At 41.0% G+C, this 22308-nt stretch overlaps 1 protein-coding gene across 1 annotated transcript; it reads left to right on the forward strand.

Moving 5' to 3' along the window:
• The first annotated feature begins 1127 nt into the window (after positions 1-1127).
• On the forward strand, positions 1128-11588 carry LOC121978483 (GDSL esterase/lipase At3g26430-like). Its single transcript, XM_042530825.1, has 7 exons — positions 1128-1143; positions 6441-6516; positions 9965-10182; positions 10268-10477; positions 10712-10878; positions 10983-11253; positions 11326-11588. The coding sequence occupies exons 1-7, from the start codon at positions 1128-1130 to the stop codon at positions 11586-11588; spliced, it is 1221 nt and encodes a 406-aa protein (XP_042386759.1).
• Positions 11589-22308: the final 10720 nt, after the last annotated feature.

Here is a 22308-nt window from a genome sequence, read left to right on the forward strand (position 1 = left end):
ATGTGCCTTCATTTGGGTCAATCCATTTACCTATAATATGATACTTTATATAGTTATATTTTGGTCCATAACTCACAACAACCTTAATCGGCCACATAATATGTCTTCCTTTGAGCCGACATATTTTGTGCATGATCTGAACAAAATAATATTTTGTTTCATAGTTGTAAGCTATCTTATGCATATATCTCGCATAAAAGTAATTTTCCTTTGGGCCAATTACTTTTAGCATAGATATACATCTACCAACACAAAATGCACTAAATCTACCTAAGGTGCATTCTTTTGGACCGACACATTAGTTCAACTTAGTACACATTGTGTGAATAGACTCAAAAAAATCCTAAGAATTTTATTCGAACAGAAATTAATTAATCAACTTTAACAACATAAAATTAGACTTATTAATCGATTGATACTTTATGATAATCAATTGATATAATTCAATCGATTATCTCAATTAATCTGAAAGCCTACTATAAGTAATTATATACAGAAACTTTTATTAAAAATCTTCGTTTAAATTCTTTAATTAAATAATATTAATTAATACTATTTAACCTCTGCATGAACACTTTTAATACTCCTTCAACGTGGACATAAAAAAAAACTAATTGTTTTTTTAAACAGTGGTACCATTTTTCTTGAAACATTTCATCATGTTGAAACAATATTTTTTTTATGTAACAGTAATTGTTTCTTTTTATGTAACAATAATATTATTTTATGAAATCATGCCATCATTAAATTCAGCGATTAAAAATAACATTCAATCGATTAAGAAAAAATTATAATCGATTAAAAATAAATTTAATCAATTACTAATTAATTTCGTCGCGAGTTTAGATTGAAAATTGATTAAAAAAAAATTTCAGACTTGATAATTAATTAATAATCGATTGACAATCATATCAATTAATTAAATCATCGCTACATCATGCAAGATCAAATTTTTTTTAATTTTCTATATAAATGATTTCGACGATCAAATATTATTTATACTAATAAAATCTAATCTAGCATAAAACTCAAAAAATCGATAAAACATTAAACTTTAAATCATGAAATTAATGAAATAAAATCGTGGCTTTGATATCAATTGATAATTCTTATAAAACCTAAGTCGCATGGATTCTAAGAACCGTATAAGAATTTACATATAGAAAATACAAGAACATATGAGCATGGATCTTTGTTTCATCAATTAAACATATCATAAGAAAAATAAAAACTTGATGAGGAACAAGAAACTATGACAAGATTATTATCCTAATTCTTTGGGGACTAACATTATATATAGTGGACTTCTATTATTAACTCATAGATAATGATAGATGTGGGATTATAAGTCCATATATATACTGAATATCTATTATCAGCATATAAATAATAATAGATGCGGGACTAAAGATTTTATACATATAAGGTTTACATCCAATAATCGAATCCAATAAATTTAAATTAGATCACTTTAATAAATTTAGATCATATTCACATATACAATCTATAAATAAATCATCTAATGGAATAATTATATCCAATAAAAATCTCATTATTGCTTTGTTTAGTCCAAGTCTTGTGGCACCATAATTCCAACGTGCCTACGATCACAGTTGACCGACAACATATTCTTGGTAACAGAGAACCAATCAGTAGTAATTTTTCTTTCAACTAATTATATTTCTTTCAAAATATAATCCTCTACGAATAAAAATACAGTTTAGCTCAATCAATAAAATTTTATAAATTATCACAAACTTGATCTTTAGTTGAAATTTCATTTATAAAATTTTTCACCTTTTTCTGAAAATGAAAACGACTAACAAAAACATAAATTATTAAGAACTTAAAGAGTGAAGAATGATACCGTATCTTTAACTATGTGACACTCTATTCTTTTTCATCTTAACTATATGTTTATACCTACAGAGAGATGAAAGAATTTCATATTACAATATTATTTTACTTATACATTCATTGACCGATGTCTCTTGTAGTTCCATTATTAATATCTTGTCTTTTGTATTTTTACAAATGTTATTTAAATACTCTGATAGTTTACCCAATTTTTTTTAAAGTCAAAAGCTCGAGTTCGTTTCCATTTCACTTTTGGGACATCGAAATTAAATTTCCTAAAAAATATTATATCAAAATCAATTCGAAAAAATACCTCTATTTTTCATTTACAGAATGAGAATTTCCCCTCAAATATTAGTAGATAGATATTAGTTCCGGCTATTTCTTATACTTCGGTCGACGATTGATCTTTCTGAAGCGGTTGGGCTCTGATACCATTTATTGGTCTTTTGACAATCGGCAAAAGGAGAGTGAATTGCCTGCACAATAAAAACAAACAAAAAAACCTATCGCAATCTTATAGCTTGATTAAAATAAATATTTGCATAAAATAATTAAAAAGTTAATTAAAGGAAGAGATACATAAAGAGTTACTTGGTTTGTAATCAGATTACTAATCCAAGGAAATTAAAGCTCACTAAAAATCCTCTTCAGGTGGAGAAGCCTCTTATAGCAATTAAAGCACTCAATTACAAAGCTAAACACAAAGAGAATCGTTTGCTAGTGTTATATTTAGCTACCGGGATCATGGTTGTATCTATAGCCCTAATCGAGGCTCTTGGAAGGGTTCCGAGCGTCTGGGTGTGGATAAAGGAAGATCACATCGGTTAAACTTGGAGTAAAAATATTAAGTATCGTTTCCAATCCATGTTTAACTTCTGAAGGACAATTTGGATTAATAATTTTAAGCATCCTTTGCAATCCAAATTTAACTTCAGTAGAGCACATGGGTAGCTAGGATAGTTCTATGCTTGTACAAATTTCTGCATAGGGGAACTAGGATGATATTCCGAGTAGCAACTAACAGTCTTTACATCCATTTGATGTATTTCGAGATTACATAGAGCGGCAATAGCCAATAATACTCTAATGGAAGTTATTCTCGACACCGGAGAGTATGTATCAAAGTAATCAAAACCTTCTCGTTGTCGGTATCCTTTGATTACCAATCTGGCCTTGTATTTATCGATTATGCCATCTGATTTCATTTTCTTCTTGAAGATCCACTTGCAACGTAGTGGTTTACTTCCCGGAGGAAGATCCACGAGTTCCCAAGTGTGATTTTGTAAAATAGATTCTATCTCAGATATAATTGTCTCTCTCCAGTAAGGTCCATCAAACGAGCTTACTGCTTCTAAGTAACTCCGGGGCTCACTTTCCAACATGAAAGTGATAAAATCCGATTCGTAGGATTTTTCTACCTGAGCTCTTTTACTCCGTCTAAGCTCAACCTCAACTGGTTCATCTTCATCATCATCATCTTCTTCTTCGCCGTGTGTTTCATTTGCCCGTTTTTAGGAGCTAGCATCCTCTCGAGTCTTATATGGAAACACATGCTCGAAGAACGAGACATTTCTTGATTTGATTATCGAGTTCTTATGTATCTCCGGTATGTGTGACTCATACACACAAAATTGATAAGCACTGTTGTATGTGCATATCCAATAAATATACAATCAACAATCTTTGGTCATATCTTAATCCTTTTCGGATCATACACCAACACTTTGGCAAGACACCCCCACATTCATAAATATTTATAGGACGGTTGTCTTCCATTCCATAACTCATAAGGGCTCTTATCTATTTTCTTCCGGGGCACCTTATTTAAAACAGATTCCCCCCCATGGACTCTGGCAATCCAGAGCTCAATAGAAGAGCATTGATCATCTCCTTTAGAGTTCGATTCTTTCACTCAGCAACTCTATTTTGTTGAGGAGTATAAGGAGCTGTTGTTTCGTGTCTGATGCCATGTTCAACACACAACTCAGCAAACAATGATACATATTCACCGCCTCAGTCACTTCGAACCACTTTAATTTTCCTATTAAGTTAGTTTTCAGCCTCAGTCTTATAGAGAGTAAATTTCTCTATAGCTTCATCCTTACTTTTGAGAAGATACACATAACAGTATTTTGTATTAATCATCTACAAAAGTGATGAAGTATTTATTACCACCACGTGTTGGCATACCTTTTAGGTCACACACATCTGTGTGGATTAGGTCAAGTGGTTCGTTACTTCTTTCAATATGTTGAAAGGATGACCTTGTCATTTTTGCTTCAACACAAATCTCACACTTGTGTTTTGGGTCAAGGTGGAATGTAGGTATGCCTTGCATATTAATTAATCTATGCAACACATCGTAGTTAACATGTCCTAGTCTACCATGCCACAAACACGAAGACTTAAGCATATAAGTGGAAGAGCTTTCAGTTTTATTTATCTTAGGTCTAATCACCATTACATTGAGCTTAAACAACCCATTAGATACATAGTCTCTTCCTATAAACACTCCATTTTTGGATAATACAACTCTGTCCGACTCAAAAATAATGCGAAAGTCATGCTTGCTTAGCAGTGATCCGGACACTAGATTCTTCCGAATCTCCGGAACATACAACACATTCTTCAGAGTAAGGTCCTTGCCCGAGGTCATCTTCAGTACCACCTTTCCTTGGCCCATGATGCCCGAGGTTGTTGAGTTCCCCATGAACAGTTTGTCTCTAGTGACTTCTTCAAAGTTGTGTTGCAGCTCCTTGTTGCAGCACACATATCTGGTGGCTCCAGTATTGATCCACTATTGTCGTGGGTTTGAATCGATCAGGTTCAACTCAGAGACCACAGCGCAGAGGTCGTCCATTTCTGGTCCCTCGTTCAGGTTGGCCTCTTACTTCTTCTTCGGCTTTCTACACTCCGAATATTTGTGACCCACTTTGTCACAGTTGAGGCACTTCCCAGAGAACTTCTTCTTGCTGATGCCTTCTCTGGGTCCCATCTTGGAAGATTTGGGGTTCTTCCGTTTCGAGCTTTGACCATGCTCGACGATATTGGCTTTCACAGTAGCTTAAGAGAACAACTTTCTCTCCGAACTCTTGTTGTCTTCTTCGATGCGAAGTCGAACAATAAGTTCTTCCACATTCATGTCCTTCCGCTTATGCTTTAGGTAGTTCTTGAAGTCCTTCCATCCGGGAGGCAGCTTTTCAATGATAGCATTCACTTGAAAGGTTTCACTCAGAACCATCCCTTTTGAGTGGATCTCGTGCAAGATCACCTGAAGCTCCTGGACTTGGTTGATCACCGTCTTGGAGTCAACCATCTTGTAGTCCAAGAATCGGCCCACAATGAACTTCTTTGCCCTTGCATCCTTCGTCTTGTATTTCTTGTCCAGGGACTCCCACAACTCCTTAGTCGTTCTCTTCATGCTATACACAGTGTACAACAAGTCGACAAGACAGTTGAGGATGTAGTTTCAGCAGCGGAACTCAAAATGAGTCAATGCCTCCAATGTACTGATGGTCTGCGCATCAGCATCCTCAGCACGCTTGGGAGGGACCTCGGTCAAGAACCGAGCCAGGTTGAGCGTGGTCAGGTAGAAGAGCATCTTCTGCTGCCACCTCTTGAAGTTCAGTCCACTGAACTTCTCTGGCTTTTCCTCGTGGTTGATTGACACAATTCCAATCGGGGTGGAGGGGGTCTGCACGTGTTGAGTCTGTTGTACCTCAACATTTCATTCCGTGGCCATCTCAACAGAAGCGACCCTGTTTCAAGATTGTTGGACACAAATAATCTGTTGCCGGAGATATACAGGGTATTAGCCAAATTTAAATACTCGAATTAAATTCAACTTACAACTGAGATGACCTGAGCTGATAATCTCAGGCTGCCAGTAAGTGCTAGTTTTTGCCAAGTGATGAAGGCAGGTCGCACCGTGTTGACAGAGCGGACTGAGCGACCGGGCGGGCAGAGCAGACAGTTTGTGCAGGAAGATCAACCGAGTGGGTAGAGCGGCTGATCAGGATTTAAAGTCGAGCGGTCGAGCAGACTGACCGAGCGATGCAGACATGTCTGGCTGTCAGAGAGGTCAGTCGGGTCGAGCAGACAGACCGGACGACAAACAAGTTGGGTTGTCAAAGAGGTCAGCCGAGTCAAGCAGACAGACCGGACGGTAGATAGGTCGGGCTGTTAGAGAGGCCGACCGAGTCGAGCAGACAGACCGGGCGGCAGATAGGTCGGGCTATCAGAGAGGTCGACTGAGTCGAGCAGACAGGTCGGGCTGTCAAAGAGACTGGCCAACCAGGCGAGCTAGCAGGCCGGGCAGAGAAGTCTGTCGGTCTGACAAAGAGATCGACCGGGCGAGCTGACCGAGGCCTGCGAGTTGCAGTTTCCTTGAAACAGATTTGCCCACCTCCGGCTGTGTTTCAAGGCTTACAAGGGTCGTCTGTTTCCCAGGATACAACGATCGACCGTGAATCCGACCAAGCACTGGTGGTCACGATGAGCTGAGTGGTACCCAAATGCTACCACTGGCACTATGCCGAGTAGGAGATGCACGACAGAGGAGGAGGAAGAAAAATGGAGAGCCTTTTCTTTGCTGTCTGTGTCTTCTCTGCCTATGATCAGAGTCTCCTTATATAGGAGCTTGAATCAATGGCCAGAGTTAATGATCTTAATGATCATTATTAGCCAAGCAATGAAACGACCACCGTTTACTTATTATTACTCGGTCGATTTTATTCTGCATTAATATGGAATTTAATGCATCCGTTTCATAGTAGCAAAAGATATACGTGGCAAAACGTTGGTTGTTCCACTTGGGCAAATTTTGCCCTGACCGGTCCGACATTCGTGTGTGCAGGTCGCGCTCGCACACGAGTCAACTTGGTTCAGTACAATCTGGGCCCTGGATTTGCACCCCCCTACGCACCACGCGTGAAAGAGAGCTTCTCCTCATGCATTTATTCACATCCTCAATGTATGTGAATCAATATAAACCAACAAAAATGCCTTGAAACTTCCAATGTGGGACTAAAGTCCCATTCACAATGGAGCATCTTTCCTCTTCCATTTTTTCTCCATTCACTTATTTAACAGTCTCTAGTATTATGGGTGGTCGAACGGTGATACGAGCAGAAGAGCGGGGTCCATGGTCGGGGCTCTGTATGCTTGGGCCGATCGACCTCCACATGCTGGATGGCATGTGTGCTGGCCTCTTGGTGTTGCTGTGATTGTCCAGCTTAAGGCCCCTTTGGTGGTTGGTGTACATGGGCCGCTCGACGCTCCAAGACATTCGCTAGCTCAGGAATCACTTCCTTCTTCCTAGCTACTTGGGCCTCCTCGATGTTGATGTACTCAATGGTCTGCCCGAGTAGATGGTCGAAGTCTCTAGAGGACCTATGGATGAGTGAGCAAAAGAACTCTCCCTCCGCCAGTCCTTGGGTAAAGGAGCTTACCAAGATTTCCGGAGTGGATGAAGGGACCTCCATGGCCACTTGATTAAACCTCATAATATAGGCTCACAATGCTTCCTTGAGCCTTTGTTTGACTGTGAACAGGTTAACGTTCGTCTTCTGATAGCGGTGTTTGCTTGCAAAGTGTTGGAGGAACGTTAAAGTTGCTTATGGACCCGATCAACAATCGCCTAAACCACCTCTACGTCGATCCGGAGAGCGTGGTGAGGAATACCTAGCACTTTACTCCCTTGGTGTACTGATGGAGAGTGACCATGTTATCAAATTTGATGAGATAATCTTCCGGGGCGGTCGCCCCTGTGTACTCTTCGATTGTCAAAGGCTTGTAATGAAGAGGCAGTTGATCATCTAGAATTTCTTGGAAGAACTACCTGTTGATCCACTCAGGAGAGTCGTTCAGTCTGGGCGCTTTGCCTTTTCACTCGTCCTGGACGAGCACGTCCTCTTCCGAGGGTATGTAGAATAATGAGTGATGGTAGGGGATGGGTGTGTTTGGTGCTTCTCGTGAGGCATTGGCTGCCCTGTTGTTTGTCTTGCCAATGACGGGGTTTTCCTCTCGGACTTTGGGATCAACTTGTTGTCCAATCATCGACGCTACGGGGTCGTTTGCTTTGCAGTCGACTACTATTTGCTGCTGCTCCACCATCTTCGCAGCTCGGGCTTGTATTAGCATCTTCAAGTCTTTTTGTGTTAGCGTTACCGTGGTAAATCGTCCAATGTCCTCCATCTTCACGTTCCAGATTCAGGTAGAGATCCCATAGACAGCACCAATATGATCCTATCCAGAAGCGGAGAAGACGGTTGGCTGGGGATATGGCTCTGCGGTTGACTAAGCGAAGACTCCTTGCTATCCTGCACAAGCAAGAACGTCAATGTCGGTCCAGGAAGGGGTTCCCGACATTGGTCCTCTGACGCTCAAGTCAGCTATCGATCCAAAGTATAGTGAAAATGATGTAGCTAAGAGCATGTAGAATAATAAAGTTGCGCATACCTCCGCTGGTGAATAAAACTCCTCCTTTTATAGTGTAATTGTAGCGACTATGCACGCATCTCCAAGTATATGCATGCTTCCCAAGCATCTTAGAAAAGAAAAGTCAAAAGTGTTTTTGATACCTTTCCTTAAGCGGACATGTAAATATCTGGTGTGACAGTTGAAATCTTTCAAAGTATGATTTGCGTACTTGACATGTTCTGTTGTCAGTGGCACAAACTCCTACAAGAATGTATTGAGATGCGTAAGTGGGTCCCACTGTAGACCGATCGGTGTCCGCTCAGCTGGGGCACCCCCGCTAGGTCCTCCTGACCGGAGTTGCTCTCCCTCACTTGGCCGTATGACTGTCGGAGAGCTGCTTCTCGTCTGATTGGTCATGATGTCTAATCGGACAGGACTCGGGATGACAGTCTGAGCTCTTTGCTTTTGTCTCTAATCCTCAGTGCAAGCTCCTCAGAAGATGGCCATCCGGACAACTGTGTCCGCCCGACCTCATAGGCTTGCTCGGCTGACTCCACTCGATCTGTCATCTGGATCCTTTGACTGTTTTGACCTTAACCTCTACGTCAGTCGTTCTTAGCTATCTTTAGTTGTCCCCTCATCACCGTATCAGTAACTGACCATTCAAATTATTTGAGCTTATGTCAAGTTGAAATTGTGAATTATTGAAAATGAAATCCAAGCACCAACTTGGAATATTTCCATAAAGTCCAACTTCAGAGAAAGATAAGTCTCTCAAAGTTGTTTGTGTTTAAATCCAAGAATGATTTAGTTCCCAAATGACAAAAGCTCATATGGATCATCTCAGCATGCAAAGGAGGAAGCCAATCGTATGATAAAATCAAATTCAAGGAGTTATAAGATGTATCCAAATCACTTAAGTCAGTGAGCTTGAGAAGTGAGCGTCAGTCATGATGCCCTGTAATAAATTCCATGAGCTATACAAGAATTGCAGTAGAGATATGCCCAAGACTGAAAGGTATTGACCCACTGGACTTTTTAAAAATATTTTTTTTAAAATTTATTTGGTTCAATTTAAATTGAAATATCATCAGCTAACTGCTTAATATATCTAAGACAATAACTACCCAGCTCAATTCATATACTTAATATTAATCAATTGATGGTGTTAATCAACCGAATTAATCGATTTTATTCTGTTTGGTTTATTTGATTTTGATGAGAAAGTTCAGTCAATTTGGTTTTTCTAACACAATTCGATTTAATTATTTTTGATTTCTTTAGTTTGATTTTTAAACGATTGCTTATCCTTATAAATGAATAATGCAAATAAGTAAATAAATAATTAAAGGAAAAAAATAGAATGATTCATGGATATGTAATAAAAAATTAAGAATAGAAAATATTAAAGACGAAGCCATCTATTAATAATCTTATCTAATAAAAATAAGCTATCTTTATCTTTAATTGTCTAACTAAAGATAAGAAATTTATGATAATGATTTACATAAGATAAAACCATTAGCAAAAAGATAATCTATAAGCTATTTCCAAAGATAAAATTATGAAAAAGTCAATATACATTTATCTATATATACGTTGTATGCTCCCCTTCCCTCTATTTATACCACAGGAATTCTATTCCAATTAACTCAATTTTCTTCTCCTTCTCCATGGCTTCTAGCTGCCTCCAATGGCTCCTTCTTGTCCAAGCCTTTCTCACCGTAGCCGCCTCCTCTGATTCTTGTCACTTCCCAGCCATTTTTAACTTCGGCGACTCCAACTCTGACACTGGCGGGCTATCAGCCGCCTTCGGGGCGGCCCCACCACCCTACGGCGAGTCCTTTTTTGGCAAGCCGATCGGCCGGTACTCTGACGGCCGTCTCATTGTCGACTTCATAGGTATATTCGTTCATTATTTCAATCTCAATTATGGCAATTGATAGTCTTCCATCATCTCACTTGTAAAACCATAATATTATTACAGCAAGTAGCTTGGGCCTCCCGTTCCTCAGCGCTTATCTCAACTCTATTGGCACCAACTTCTCTCACGGTGCAAACTTTGCCACGGCCGGGTCAACAATCAGGCAACCTTATGCCACACTAAGTCAGTCTGGCTTCAGCCCCATATCCATGGATGTCCAGACTTGGGAGTTCTCCCAGTTCAAGTCTCGCTCCCAAGCACTCATACAACAAGGTACACAATAATACTAAAAAGCACTCATACAGCAAGGTACACAATAATACTAAAAACTCTTTATTTATTCGTTATAATATAACTTAATCACTTATTCACTTCATAATACAATTCATATATTGTACTTAAACTTTTTTTAATGAAATTGATGGCTTCTCTTGCATTGCAGATGTAAAATCTACTAGCTAATATATGAGTTCATAATACAGAAATTAAATTATCGTTTGTGTGTAGGATTGTTCAAGGATCAACTGCCGAAGGAAGAGTACTTCTCTCAAGCCCTATACACGATCGACATTGGCCAGAACGACCTCACGGAGAGTTATTTTAGAAACTGGACCACCGACGAAGTTAAATCGGCCATTCCTGATATCTTGGATAAGTTTGTTCTCGCCATTCAGGTGGATTTAATTTCTTAATCTTTTGTAGTTTGTTCGTTTTTGAGATATCAATGTTAATGCTAGGGAGTGTTTTGTTTTGTCTATTTTTGTTTGGGTGTTTGCAGAGTATTTATTCGGAGGGAGGGAGGTACTTTTGGATTCATAACACTGGGCCTTTTGGCTGCCTCCCTTATGTTTTAGACCGACTCACCCTTAAAGCGCCAGAGGTGGATCGTTTTGGCTGTGGGGCCCCCTTCAACTACGTAGCCCAGCTATTCAACCAAAAGCTAAATCAGACTTTGAGTCAACTGAGAAAGGATCTCCCACTCGGTGTCTTCACCTATGTGGATATTTTCTCGGTCAAGCGCGAGCTCCTAAGCCATCCGCACCAGCATGGTTCGTAAGAATTACAATTAAACCTTAAATTTTAACTTTTAAATTCTTATAAATATGATATTTTTTTTTTAGGATTTGAGTTGCCACTTGTAGCATGTTGTGGGCATGGAGGAAAGTACAACTACAATATGAATATAGGATGCGGATCGACAGTGACAAGAAATGGAAAAGAGGTGATTGTTGGGAAGGCATGCCAGAATCCATCGAAGAGGATCATTTGGGATGGAGTTCACTACACTGACGCCGCCAACAAATGGATCTTTCAACAAATTGTGGATGGAAAATTCTCGGATCCACCGGTTCCTCTACGGTTGGCTTGCAAAACAAAGGCATAATGAGTCGTTGATGCAATAGGTTTTAGCTTATTGATTTCGAATTTTAGTCGATCTTGTTAGGAAGCTTGATTATTAATAAATTGTCAATTATATTTATTTTTATTAGAAGTGAAGTTTGATTCCATTTACTAGCTCCAAGTATTTTAATGGGTCTAGTTGCCCGAGACCGGAAGGGATTGACTCACTCAACTTATTGCCATTAATGCTCCAGGAGATTTGTTAGTTCTCCACCAATATTATTCAAAGACAAATCGAGTCTCAAAGTTGCATAATCACCCAAACTCAATGGTACTTGCCCCATCAAGTTATTCATTGATGCATAAGATTACCAATGTTTTCTGATATTTGACCAGAAATATTATTATCAGATAGTAATAACTCCTCCAAATAGATGAGATTGCACAAAGCATCCGGTATGCGTCCAGAATATTCGTTAGATGACAAATCCAAAAGTAACAAGCTAGAGAGGTTTCCCAAAAAATCTGGTATGCGCCCAAAATATCCATTAGATGACAAATCCAAATGTAAGAAGCGGTTGCCCATGCTCGGAGGTATCTCTCCAGTGATATGATTCTGAGACAAATCTAAATGCATCAAGTGAATAAAATTGCTCATGCTCAAAGGTATCTCTCCAATTATATAATTCCAAGATAAATCTAGATACTCTAGATGGATAAAACTTTCCATATAAATTGGAACTTATGTTAAAGAATTACAAGCAAAATCCAAATGCTTCAACTTCTTATTTACCTTCATCGAAATATTACTTAACGAATTTTTAAGTTTTATCGTTGATCCTATCGAGAATATGATAAAACAAAATTATCAGTGATGATGTGACTAGAGTGCTGACTAAGTCGTCATGTCCTGGAGGAAGAGTGTAATGAGTTGTCTTTTATGTTGACCAAATCATCAAAAGATCTCTGGTCAATGCTACCTGCAAGCAAGGTCCGGGTTGCCCTGGTCCCTAGCACCCCGATGCTCGAGGCAGATCTCACGAATATATAAGGAACAAACTAAATAGTAGAACAATGAAATGAATAAACAATGAGTATGATGATATACCCTGGCCCAGGGGATGCCCTCTGGTAGATCGGTGAGCTGATAATAAGGATGATCGAGTCGTCGTGATCTCGAAGGGTAGGTGAATGTGAGCCGGATGAGGAGCTGGATCCGAAAGTGACGACACAGAGCCGAATACAGCATGGATCCGAAAGTCAGCATAGTCGGAATACAACAACGACACGTAGGTTGAATATGACAGTGGCACACATACCAGAATATGAAAGCGACACGCAACCCGGATAATACCAATAACTCGCAATCATAATAATAGTGTGAAGACCGAAACATAACAACTCAATAGTCGGAACACAGCATGTAGGGCAGAACACAGATCACAGAGGCAGAGTACAGCAGCAGTGGACTGAAGGCCGAATCAGTAGTGGCTCGAGGGCCGAATCAGCGCCGAAACCATACATCGACATGGATCGAATATCCGATCGGCGTCGGAAGTGTATGACCGCATAGATCGAGGGCTGGGCAGGCGCCATGAACATGGCATCGTCGCTAGATGGGCGGATCTGGCAATAGGGGTGCCAACAGCGGTGATGGCGTTGTGCGGTTGGCGAAAGTCGTGGGTCGGCCAATGGCTGCCAGTAGAAGCGGTGGCCGGAAGGGGGCGGAGTTAGCACAAAGCACCACAAGGGGTGCATGGCTGTAGCACCCCGGAGGCCTAAGGCAGTGGCGAGATTTGACTGCTACGGCTTGTAGCGCTAACGACCCACATACGGGGGAGGAAAGGTGCATCATCGGTCGACGGTGGAGCCCTCGCTTGAGGGTGTCGGCGTAGTCGGCGACGGAGGTGTGCATGAGCTCATATCCCTATGCGTGAGGCAGTCAGCTGTGGCGCGAAGGCGGTGGTCAGTCCGACACGAAAGCTGCTGCCCTGGAGTGCGATGGCGACGCCCTTGGCGTTGGAGTGAGTTGAGGGTGGCCTGCGGTGGCACTGAGGGGCAGCTATCGAACTGCTGTGGAGCAAGGAGGATGCTCGTGAGAGAGAAAAGAGGAGGAATGGAGATGTCGTTGTCGACAACATGGTGGACAGCCTCCAAAACCCCTCCTCTAGTGGCAGCCTCGTCCAAATCCAAAACAAACCCCTAATCCTCTCCTCCCACTGGCGGCAGCCTCCTCCCCAGAAGAAGAAATGACCCCACTCTTCTCTCTTTACATGCGATGCACAGTAGCCGTTAAAAACCAAAATCCTTCCTCTATCAAAAGACCGAAATACCCTTCTTCTTCTCCATAATTCCCCTTGGGCCCCATAAATATATCCGCATCACAAGTCTCCCTTTCAAATCTAGTCAAAGGAGGTGCGAGTTCGACTGACTAGAGAGCATGTTGCAAAGGCTGAATCGCTCTCGAGTACAGAGTCAGATCACTAGGTTTGTCATGTAATGTCAAGCCAGTATCTATGATGATGTTGATCGAGCAACAGAAGCGGCATTGAACAAGTGACAAGAGCGATGCCAATCGAACAACGATAGCGATGATGAGCGAATGGTAAAAGATAGCGCTGCCTAAGTGTCGAATGAGACAGGTACCGATAGAGCAATGAGCGAGGCTAAGAAGGCGACTGAGTGAATGCCAAGTGATGTCGAGCATACGAATGCTAAACAGGTGATTGGGCAATGAAAGTGAAAGTCATGGTTCAAGCGGGCGTAGAGCCTGAGAACTTAATGGGAGCATAGATCGTGAGATCAAAGATGCACGAAAGCAAAAGTTGTGAGCTAAACAGGCGTAGAGCCCAACAACTGAACTGGAGCGTAGCCCGTGAAATCGAAGGCGCACAAAAGCGAAAGTTGTCAGCCGAGCGGGCGTAGAGCTTGACAACTAAACTGGAAAGTAGCCCGTGAAATCGAAGGCGCACGAAAGCGAAAGTCGCGAGCCGAGCGATGTAGAGCCTAACAATTAAACGGGAGTGTAGCCCGTGAAATCGAAGGCGCACGAAAGCGAAAGCCATGAGTCGAGTGGGCGTAGAGCCTGACAACTAAACGGGAGCATAGCCTGTGAAATCGAAGGTGCATGAAAGCGAAAGTTATGAGTCGAGCGGGTGTAGAGCCCGACAATTGAACGAGAGCGTAGCCCGTGAAATTGAAGGCGCATTAAAGCAAAAGTTGTGAGATCAGCAGGCGTAGAGCCCGTGAGATAATCTGGTTCAAGACTAGTAGAGACAACTCGACCCCGAACGGGGGAGATAAATACCACAATAAGCTAGTCCAAGACCAGTGGCGGCTACTCGACCTCGAACGGGGGAGATAAGGGATCCGATAAGTTGGTCCGAGACCAGTGAAGACTGCTCGACCTAGAATGGGGGAGATAAGGGATCCGATATGCTGGTCCGAGACCAGTGAAGACCGCTCGACCCCGAACGGGGGAGATAAGGAATCAGATATGCTGGTTCGAGAATAGTGACGACCACTCGATCCCGAACGGGGGAGATAAGTTATCCGATATGCTGGTCCGAGACCAATGACGACCGCTCGACCCCGAATGCAGGAGATAAAGGATCCGATATGATGGTTTGAGACCAGTGATGACTGATATACCCCGAATGAGGGAGATAAAGGATCCGATAAGTTGGTCCGAGACCAGTGACCACCGCTCGACCCCAAACGGGGGAGATAAAGGATCTGATATGCTGGTATGAGACCAGTGACGATTGCTAGACCCCGAATGGGGGAGATAAAGGATCCGATAAGTTGGCCCGAGACCATTAACGACCACTTGATCCTAAACGGGGGAGATAAAGGATCCGATATGCTGGTTTGAGACCAGTGATGACCGCTAGACCCTGAACGGGGGGGGGGGGGGGGGTGGATAGAGGATCCGATAAGCTGATTTGAGACCAGTGAAGACCGCTCGACTTCTAAAGCCCGTGGCTCTAATATAACTCAAATCCAACTGATTGGCACGGGAGTCTCTGACTCGAGGGTTTATAGTCCCCACTCGACTTCTATAGCCCATGTCTCTAATATAACTCAAACCCGGCTGATCGACACGGGAGTCTCTGACTCGAGGGTTTAAAGTCGTTGTTCGACTTCTAGTCTATGATCAGAGAGCTAGGCCCCGAGATCCTAATCGGAGACTTGTACCGCTCATTTCTGATCACGGAGTTGTGGCAGATCCTACGACCGAAGGAAAAAATATAATAAAAAAACTGACCTATCAACCAGCTGAGGATCTGACTCAGTTCCTCGACTCCCGAATATCCATGGAGTGAGGAGAATATGATATGTCTGTCAAAAACCATCGGGATGATGATGATGATGATGATAGTGTTTTTCGATGTCGTTCATCTTCACATTGCAGATCAGGTGTAGTTCCCACAGACGGCGCCAATATGATCCTATCGGGAATCTGAGAAGACGGAAGTGTTGGTGATGATGTCACTGGTGTGTTGACCAACTCGTCATGTCCCGAAGGGGAGTGTGATGAGTTGTCTTTTATGTTGACCAACCCGTCAAAAGATATCTGGTCAACGCTACCTACAAGTAGGGTCCGGGTTTCCTCGGTCTCTGGCACCCCGATGCTTGAGGCAGATCCCATGAATATATAAGGAACAGGATAAATAGTAGAGCAATGAAATGAATAAATAATGAGTACGATGATGTATCATGGCCCAGGGGGGCGTCCTCTATTAGATTAGTGAGTTGATCATAAGGATGATCGAGTCGTCGTGATCCAGAAGGGTAAGTGAATGTGAGCAGGATGAGGAGCTAGATCCGGAGGTGACGGCACGAAGCCGAATGCAGCATGGATCCAGAAGTCAGCACAGTCGAAATACAACAGCGGCACGTAGGCCAAAATATGACAGTGGCACGTAGATCGGAATATGAAAGCGACACGTAGACTGGATAATACCAATAGCTCATAATCATAATAATAGTGTGAAAGCCGAAACATAATGTCTTGATAGTCGAAACACAGCATGTAGGGTAGAACACAGATCACGGAGGCAGAGTACAACAGCAGTGGCCCGAAGGCCGAATCAGTAGTGGTCCGAGGGCCGGATTATCACCGAAATCATACATTGACATGGATCGAATATTAGATCGGCGTTGGAAGTGTATGACTGCACAGATCGAGGGCTGGGTAGGCGTCGCGAACATGGAAGCGGCGTTGGATAGTCAGATCTGGCGATAGGGGTGCCAACAGCGGTGATGGCGCTGTGCGGTCGGCGAAAGCCATGGGTCAGCCAATGGCTGCAGCTAGAAGTGGCGGGTATCAACATGGTGGACACGTCGAGGGTCACCTACAGCGATGCTGAGGGGCGGGTATCAAACTGCCGTGGAGCAAGGAGGACACTCATGAGAGAGAAGAGAGGAGTGGAGATGTCGTTGCCGACTATCGTCAACATGGTGGACAACCTCCAAAACCCCTCCTCTAGCGGTGGCCTCGTCCAAATCCAGAAAACCCCCCTAATCCTCTCCTCCCGCTAGTGGCGGCCTCCTCCTCCCCAGAAGAAGCAGTAGCCCCTCTTCCTATGTCAAAAGACCGAAATACCCCTCTTCTTCTCCATAATTCCCTTGGGCCCCATAAATATATCCGCATCAATCGTATTTTCATTAGCTCCTACTTCATCTTATAGCAAACAATTTGACAAAGCAAGATGCTCTAGGATATTGTAATTAATTTGGTGAATCCAATTATTTGTTGGAGAGAGATTGACACAACTCATATCTAGATATTTTAGAGAAGTCAGGTGGGAGAGCCAACCTAGATTATTTAACCATAGTGAAGAATAGCAATCGTAACAACTAAGGTCAAGGAAGCGTAGATTAGAAAGATTGCCCAATTGTTGAGGAATTAATCCATCAAAGTTTACACAAGATAGATTAAGATGTTCCAAATGGACAAACGAGGAAATCATATTAGGCACCAAGGATGAGAAGTTGTTGAAGCTTAAGTCAAGATATTTTAAATGCTTTAGTTCAAACAAAGAAGGATTTACCTTACTTTTAGAAAGATCAAGATATTGATCAAGTGGGTAGTGAAGATAAAGCCTAATGATGGTTGGTGGTGCTGTTGTTGATTCTAAAGTATGAAATATAGAAATATGAAATCTGTAAAACTCACAGTGATCTCTCGTAGTAGATCTTGATCTTCGTTTGTCCTCGGAAGAGCGATCACGAATGAATCAGAAAGCTCTTCAAGATTCCATGAACCAAATCCCAAGCCTTCTCTTGTATTCTTCCTTCACTCTTATGATCAACTTCTTTAGATTGCTTTGGATGACCTTATATAGGTGTAGAAGGTCTCTTCCCCTTTCTTCATTGATGGAGGAATGTGAATGGATTGGAAGAGTAAGGGGAAGGAGTGCTTTCTTACCTTCCGAACTCTAACATCTCACACTCGTCCAAGTCAATCCATAAATGTTAACTAGTCACAAAGACCATGTAAGTCACATAGACTATATTATAATCAAGTCATAAAGAGCAGAGCAAAACACTAATTAGTTACAAAGACTAAATAAGAATATCTAATCCATACTTTAGGGAAAATGGTTTGTGCGACAACAAGCATAGTGAGCAATTATTGCTAAAAAGATTGTTACACCTTACATAGTTGCTCTATAGAATAAATCAGAGACATTAATAACTTGTCTTTACCTAGATTAAATTATTTTCATTTACATCAATATAAATATATCTAATTATTCATAATGACTATTATGTCAAAAACATATTCCATATTTAAATATTTACAAACATTTCTATACACAACAGAAATAGGTCGACTAATGAATAACATCAAAAGATATAAATCTATTTAATTTTTCTTTTTAGTTAGAATCTATTCATTCTAATCAGTCGCTTTCCTAGTTATGTTCTATAGGCCAAATCACCCAGAGCCAATAGTAAACATGTTAAAGTAGTAAACACTGATTAGAACTTCAAGTAGATAGCTAAATAGTCACTTAAGATAAGATTGAGATTAACTTATAATCTCAAGGGTCTCACATAGTAGAGAAGTAGGGATCCATTCTCCTACTACCCTTATTATAAGTATAGCATATGTGGTATGAATCACATGCTACGATGTTATTCTCTTTACAAAGTGAGGTTTGGTTCTTTCTTAGGAATGAGAATGGGAATGAGAATCATAGTATTGTAGAATAGAAATGAGTATGAGCATGGATATCACTCTTAAAAATAATATTTGGTTAGTTGAATATTTTCTATCAGAATAAACTAAAATTTTCTTTTTTACCCTTAAAGGAAAATAAGAGAAAAAAATAAATGTGAGAGAAAGTTGAATGTGAGAGAAAAATATGATGAGAATGTATGATGAGAGAGAAAATGTGATAGCAAAGAATAAAAAGAGGGAAAATGTGATGAGACAAAATGAGAATAGAGATCGTGATGGGAGAGAGCATGATGAAAGAGGATGAGAGAGAAAATATGATGAGAGTGAAAGTGTGATGGGAGTGAATGAAGAGAGAGAAAGTATGATGAGAGAAAATGAGGAGAGTGTGTGTGATGACAGAAATTGAGGAGAGAGAAAGTATGATGAGAGAGAAAGTGTGATGAGAAAAAAATGAGAAAAGGGAGTGTGATCGAAGAGAAAGTATGGTGAGAGAGGATAAGGAGAGAGATGTTGGTGCAATATCCCTCTGGTCAAGGTTGACCAAGCTTGAGTTGGCTTAAGTTTGAGTTGTGATGTTTGGATTTTGATTTTTGGTAATACATGGAGATGATATGATCAATATTGGAGATTGCAAGAGCGATCGTTTGAACTGGAGGTTAGGCAAAGGCAAGTCCAGCAAGAAGGTTAGCAGAAGTTAAAAATCTAGGTGGGTCAGTGTTGACCAGATACTTGGTGGTGGAAGTCCTATTGAGTGAAGCCAGACAGTTAAGGAAAATCCTGGTGAGTGAAGCCAGGTGAAAGCCCTAGTGAGTGAAGATAGGCCGAACGAAAATCATGGTGAGTGAAGCCAGGTGAAAGTCCTAGTGAGTGAAGCTAAGCAGATGGAAGGACCTGGTGAGTAAAGCCAGGTAGTTGGAAGTCTTGGTGAGTGAAGCCAGGTAGTTAAGGAAAATCTTGGTCAGTGAAGCCAGGTGAAAGTCTTAGTGAGTGAAGCTAGGCAGATGGAAAGACCTGGTAAGTGAAGCCAAGAACTTGGAAATCCAGATGGGTCAAGGATGATCGAATACCGAGTGTTGGAAAGTCCAAGTAGGTCAAAGGATTGACTGGATACTTGGCACAAGGTGAAAAGTCCAAGTGAGTCAAAGGTTTGACCGGACACTTGGTAAAAAAGTCCCAGCAGGTCAAGGTTGACTGGATGCTAGGAATGAGGAGTCCCAACAGATCACGGGTGACTAGATGTTGGGTTTAGGAACCTTGGACTTGAATTAGGCAAGTCAAAGGTTTGTCAATCGATCAAACGATCGATTGAACTGATGCCCAATCGATCAATCGATCGATTGGGAGTGTGCTGCGAGTAGAGGCTGGCCCAATCGATCAAACGATCGATAGGGAAGCAATGTCGCGAGCACAGAGGGGTTCCCAATCAATCAACTGATTGATTGGCCATCCCTAATCAATCAGCCGATCAATTGGGGCTGAATTTCTCGTGAAGACATGAGGAAGGCTGAATCGATAGATCAATCGATTCAGGCATTTTCCAGCAAGAGCACAGAGGCGCTCTGAATCGATCAGTCGATCGATTCAAGCCTCCCCAATTGATTGGTCAATCAATTGGGATATGACTGTTGCACAGGAACGATGGATGGCTGAGATGACGCTGATCTGACGTGGCAATCGATTGGGAGCCCTAGGAGCACAGAGTATAAAGCCGTGGTGAGCTTTCTTCTTCGCATCTCTTCTTCCCAATCTTCACATGAGCTCTCACCATCTTTCCGCCAGTTCTTGAAGTTTCTTGGGGATAAGTGTTGTTACACTTCCAAGAGTCAAGGGGCGATCTACATCAATAAGATCAAGCAAGAAAAGGTTTTTATTTATACACTTGTGAATTTTTATCTTGTTTGAGTGCATCTTATTGTGAGGAGATTGTTAGAGGTTTCTCCACCTCTGGTAGTTACCAAGAAGGAGTGTTTTGACAGTGGAGTGTGTGTCGTGTGTGGATCCTTGGATTAGTCACCTCTTTTTGAGGTGGATACCAAGTAAATCCTTGTGTTAGCATTGTAAGTTTTGCTTCAAGTTCTATCCGCTGCATATCATCATCACGAAACTAGTCAACAAGCACGGGACGAGCTATTCACCCCCCCTCTAGATACAAATTGACCCTAACAAGTGGTATTAGAGCGAGGTCGCTCTTCATCAGAATCAACGCCGAAAAGGACAACGAGCTAGAGGTTGAAAAAGTTGAAGTTAAATTTCAACAAGTCAAAGATTTCAAAAGAGTTTAACTTTAAATGGAATTCCAATATGGATTCAGATATGACACAAGGATGCCTCCGCCATACACATCGACAAGCTTCGATTATTGGAAATCAAGAATAAAAAACTTCTTCATGATGGAGATAGAGTAATGGTTTGCTCTAATGCAGGGATTTGAAACTCCAACAAATAGCAAAGGTAAAACTCTCAAGAAAAGCAAATGGAGCAAGGAACAAATTCAAAGAAACGAGGCTAACAACAATGTGACCAAATTATTGGTCAACATTTTGCCGAGCATTGAAGATGCCAAGGAGCTATGGAGCAAATTGGATAAAATCTATGAAGAACCCTCCACTGCACCAATTCAAGAGGAATTTAAAGAGGGTGACTCATTGGAACAAGAGGAGGAGGACTCAGAAGTTGAGAGATACTCAACATCCGAAGAAGTCAAGCAAAATCAATTGGAGCAGTGGAGGGAGTAGAGAACAATTCTCCTTAATTCTCTGTTAAAAATTAATTAAATGGGTTTTAATTTTCATCTTTTTAAATAGTTAGAATTTTTTTAAACTTTTAAATGAATCCCATTTTTAATGTAATCAAAAGGGGGAGTAGAGAACAATTTTCTACTTGCAAAAAGGTTTTTTTTTCTTTTTTGAAAAAATTTATTTTTGTAAAAAATTCTTTTGTAAAATTTTTCTAGCAAATTTACTTAGAAAAATTTTCTTACTTGCAAAATTTTCTTACTTACAAAAATTTAGAAAATTTTCCTAACTTAACTTAGGTTTGATCACATCAAAAAGGGGAGATTGTTAGTACCCTGTGGTAGTTTTGATATGATCAACCAAGTCAAGTTAGGTCCTATTAGTATTTACCATGTGTGTAAGTGTATATGAACTTAGGAGCACAGGAAGTCGAGTGGAAGATGCGGCTAGTGAGAAGGACGACACAGGAGAGAGCTGACAGGCTCTATGGTGTTGGAATGTATACTAAAAGGCTAGATTTTTGTATAAACATTTATTTAAAAATAAGAATCACATTAGTCAAATATCTATATTTATATGCTAAGTATAGTTGCTCAATTAATTTATATTGTAGATAACATGATGTGTGGTGTCACAAACAGAAGATCATGTTATCAGTTTCTTATAAATTATAAACAGTAGCTCACGACTAAGATGGATAGAAACAAACCAATGGAATAGTCATAGTGTAATTTGATATTAGTTTATCTTGACTATAAAATTACACTAGTACACTCTGAGTGTATTGAGCAGGACCATTTAAGGTAAGTTCTTTTTATACTGACTACATAAAAGAA

This window comes from Zingiber officinale, chromosome 4B (assembly GCF_018446385.1).
Source record: "Zingiber officinale cultivar Zhangliang chromosome 4B, Zo_v1.1, whole genome shotgun sequence".
NCBI classification, from domain to species: domain Eukaryota; kingdom Viridiplantae; phylum Streptophyta; class Magnoliopsida; order Zingiberales; family Zingiberaceae; genus Zingiber; species Zingiber officinale.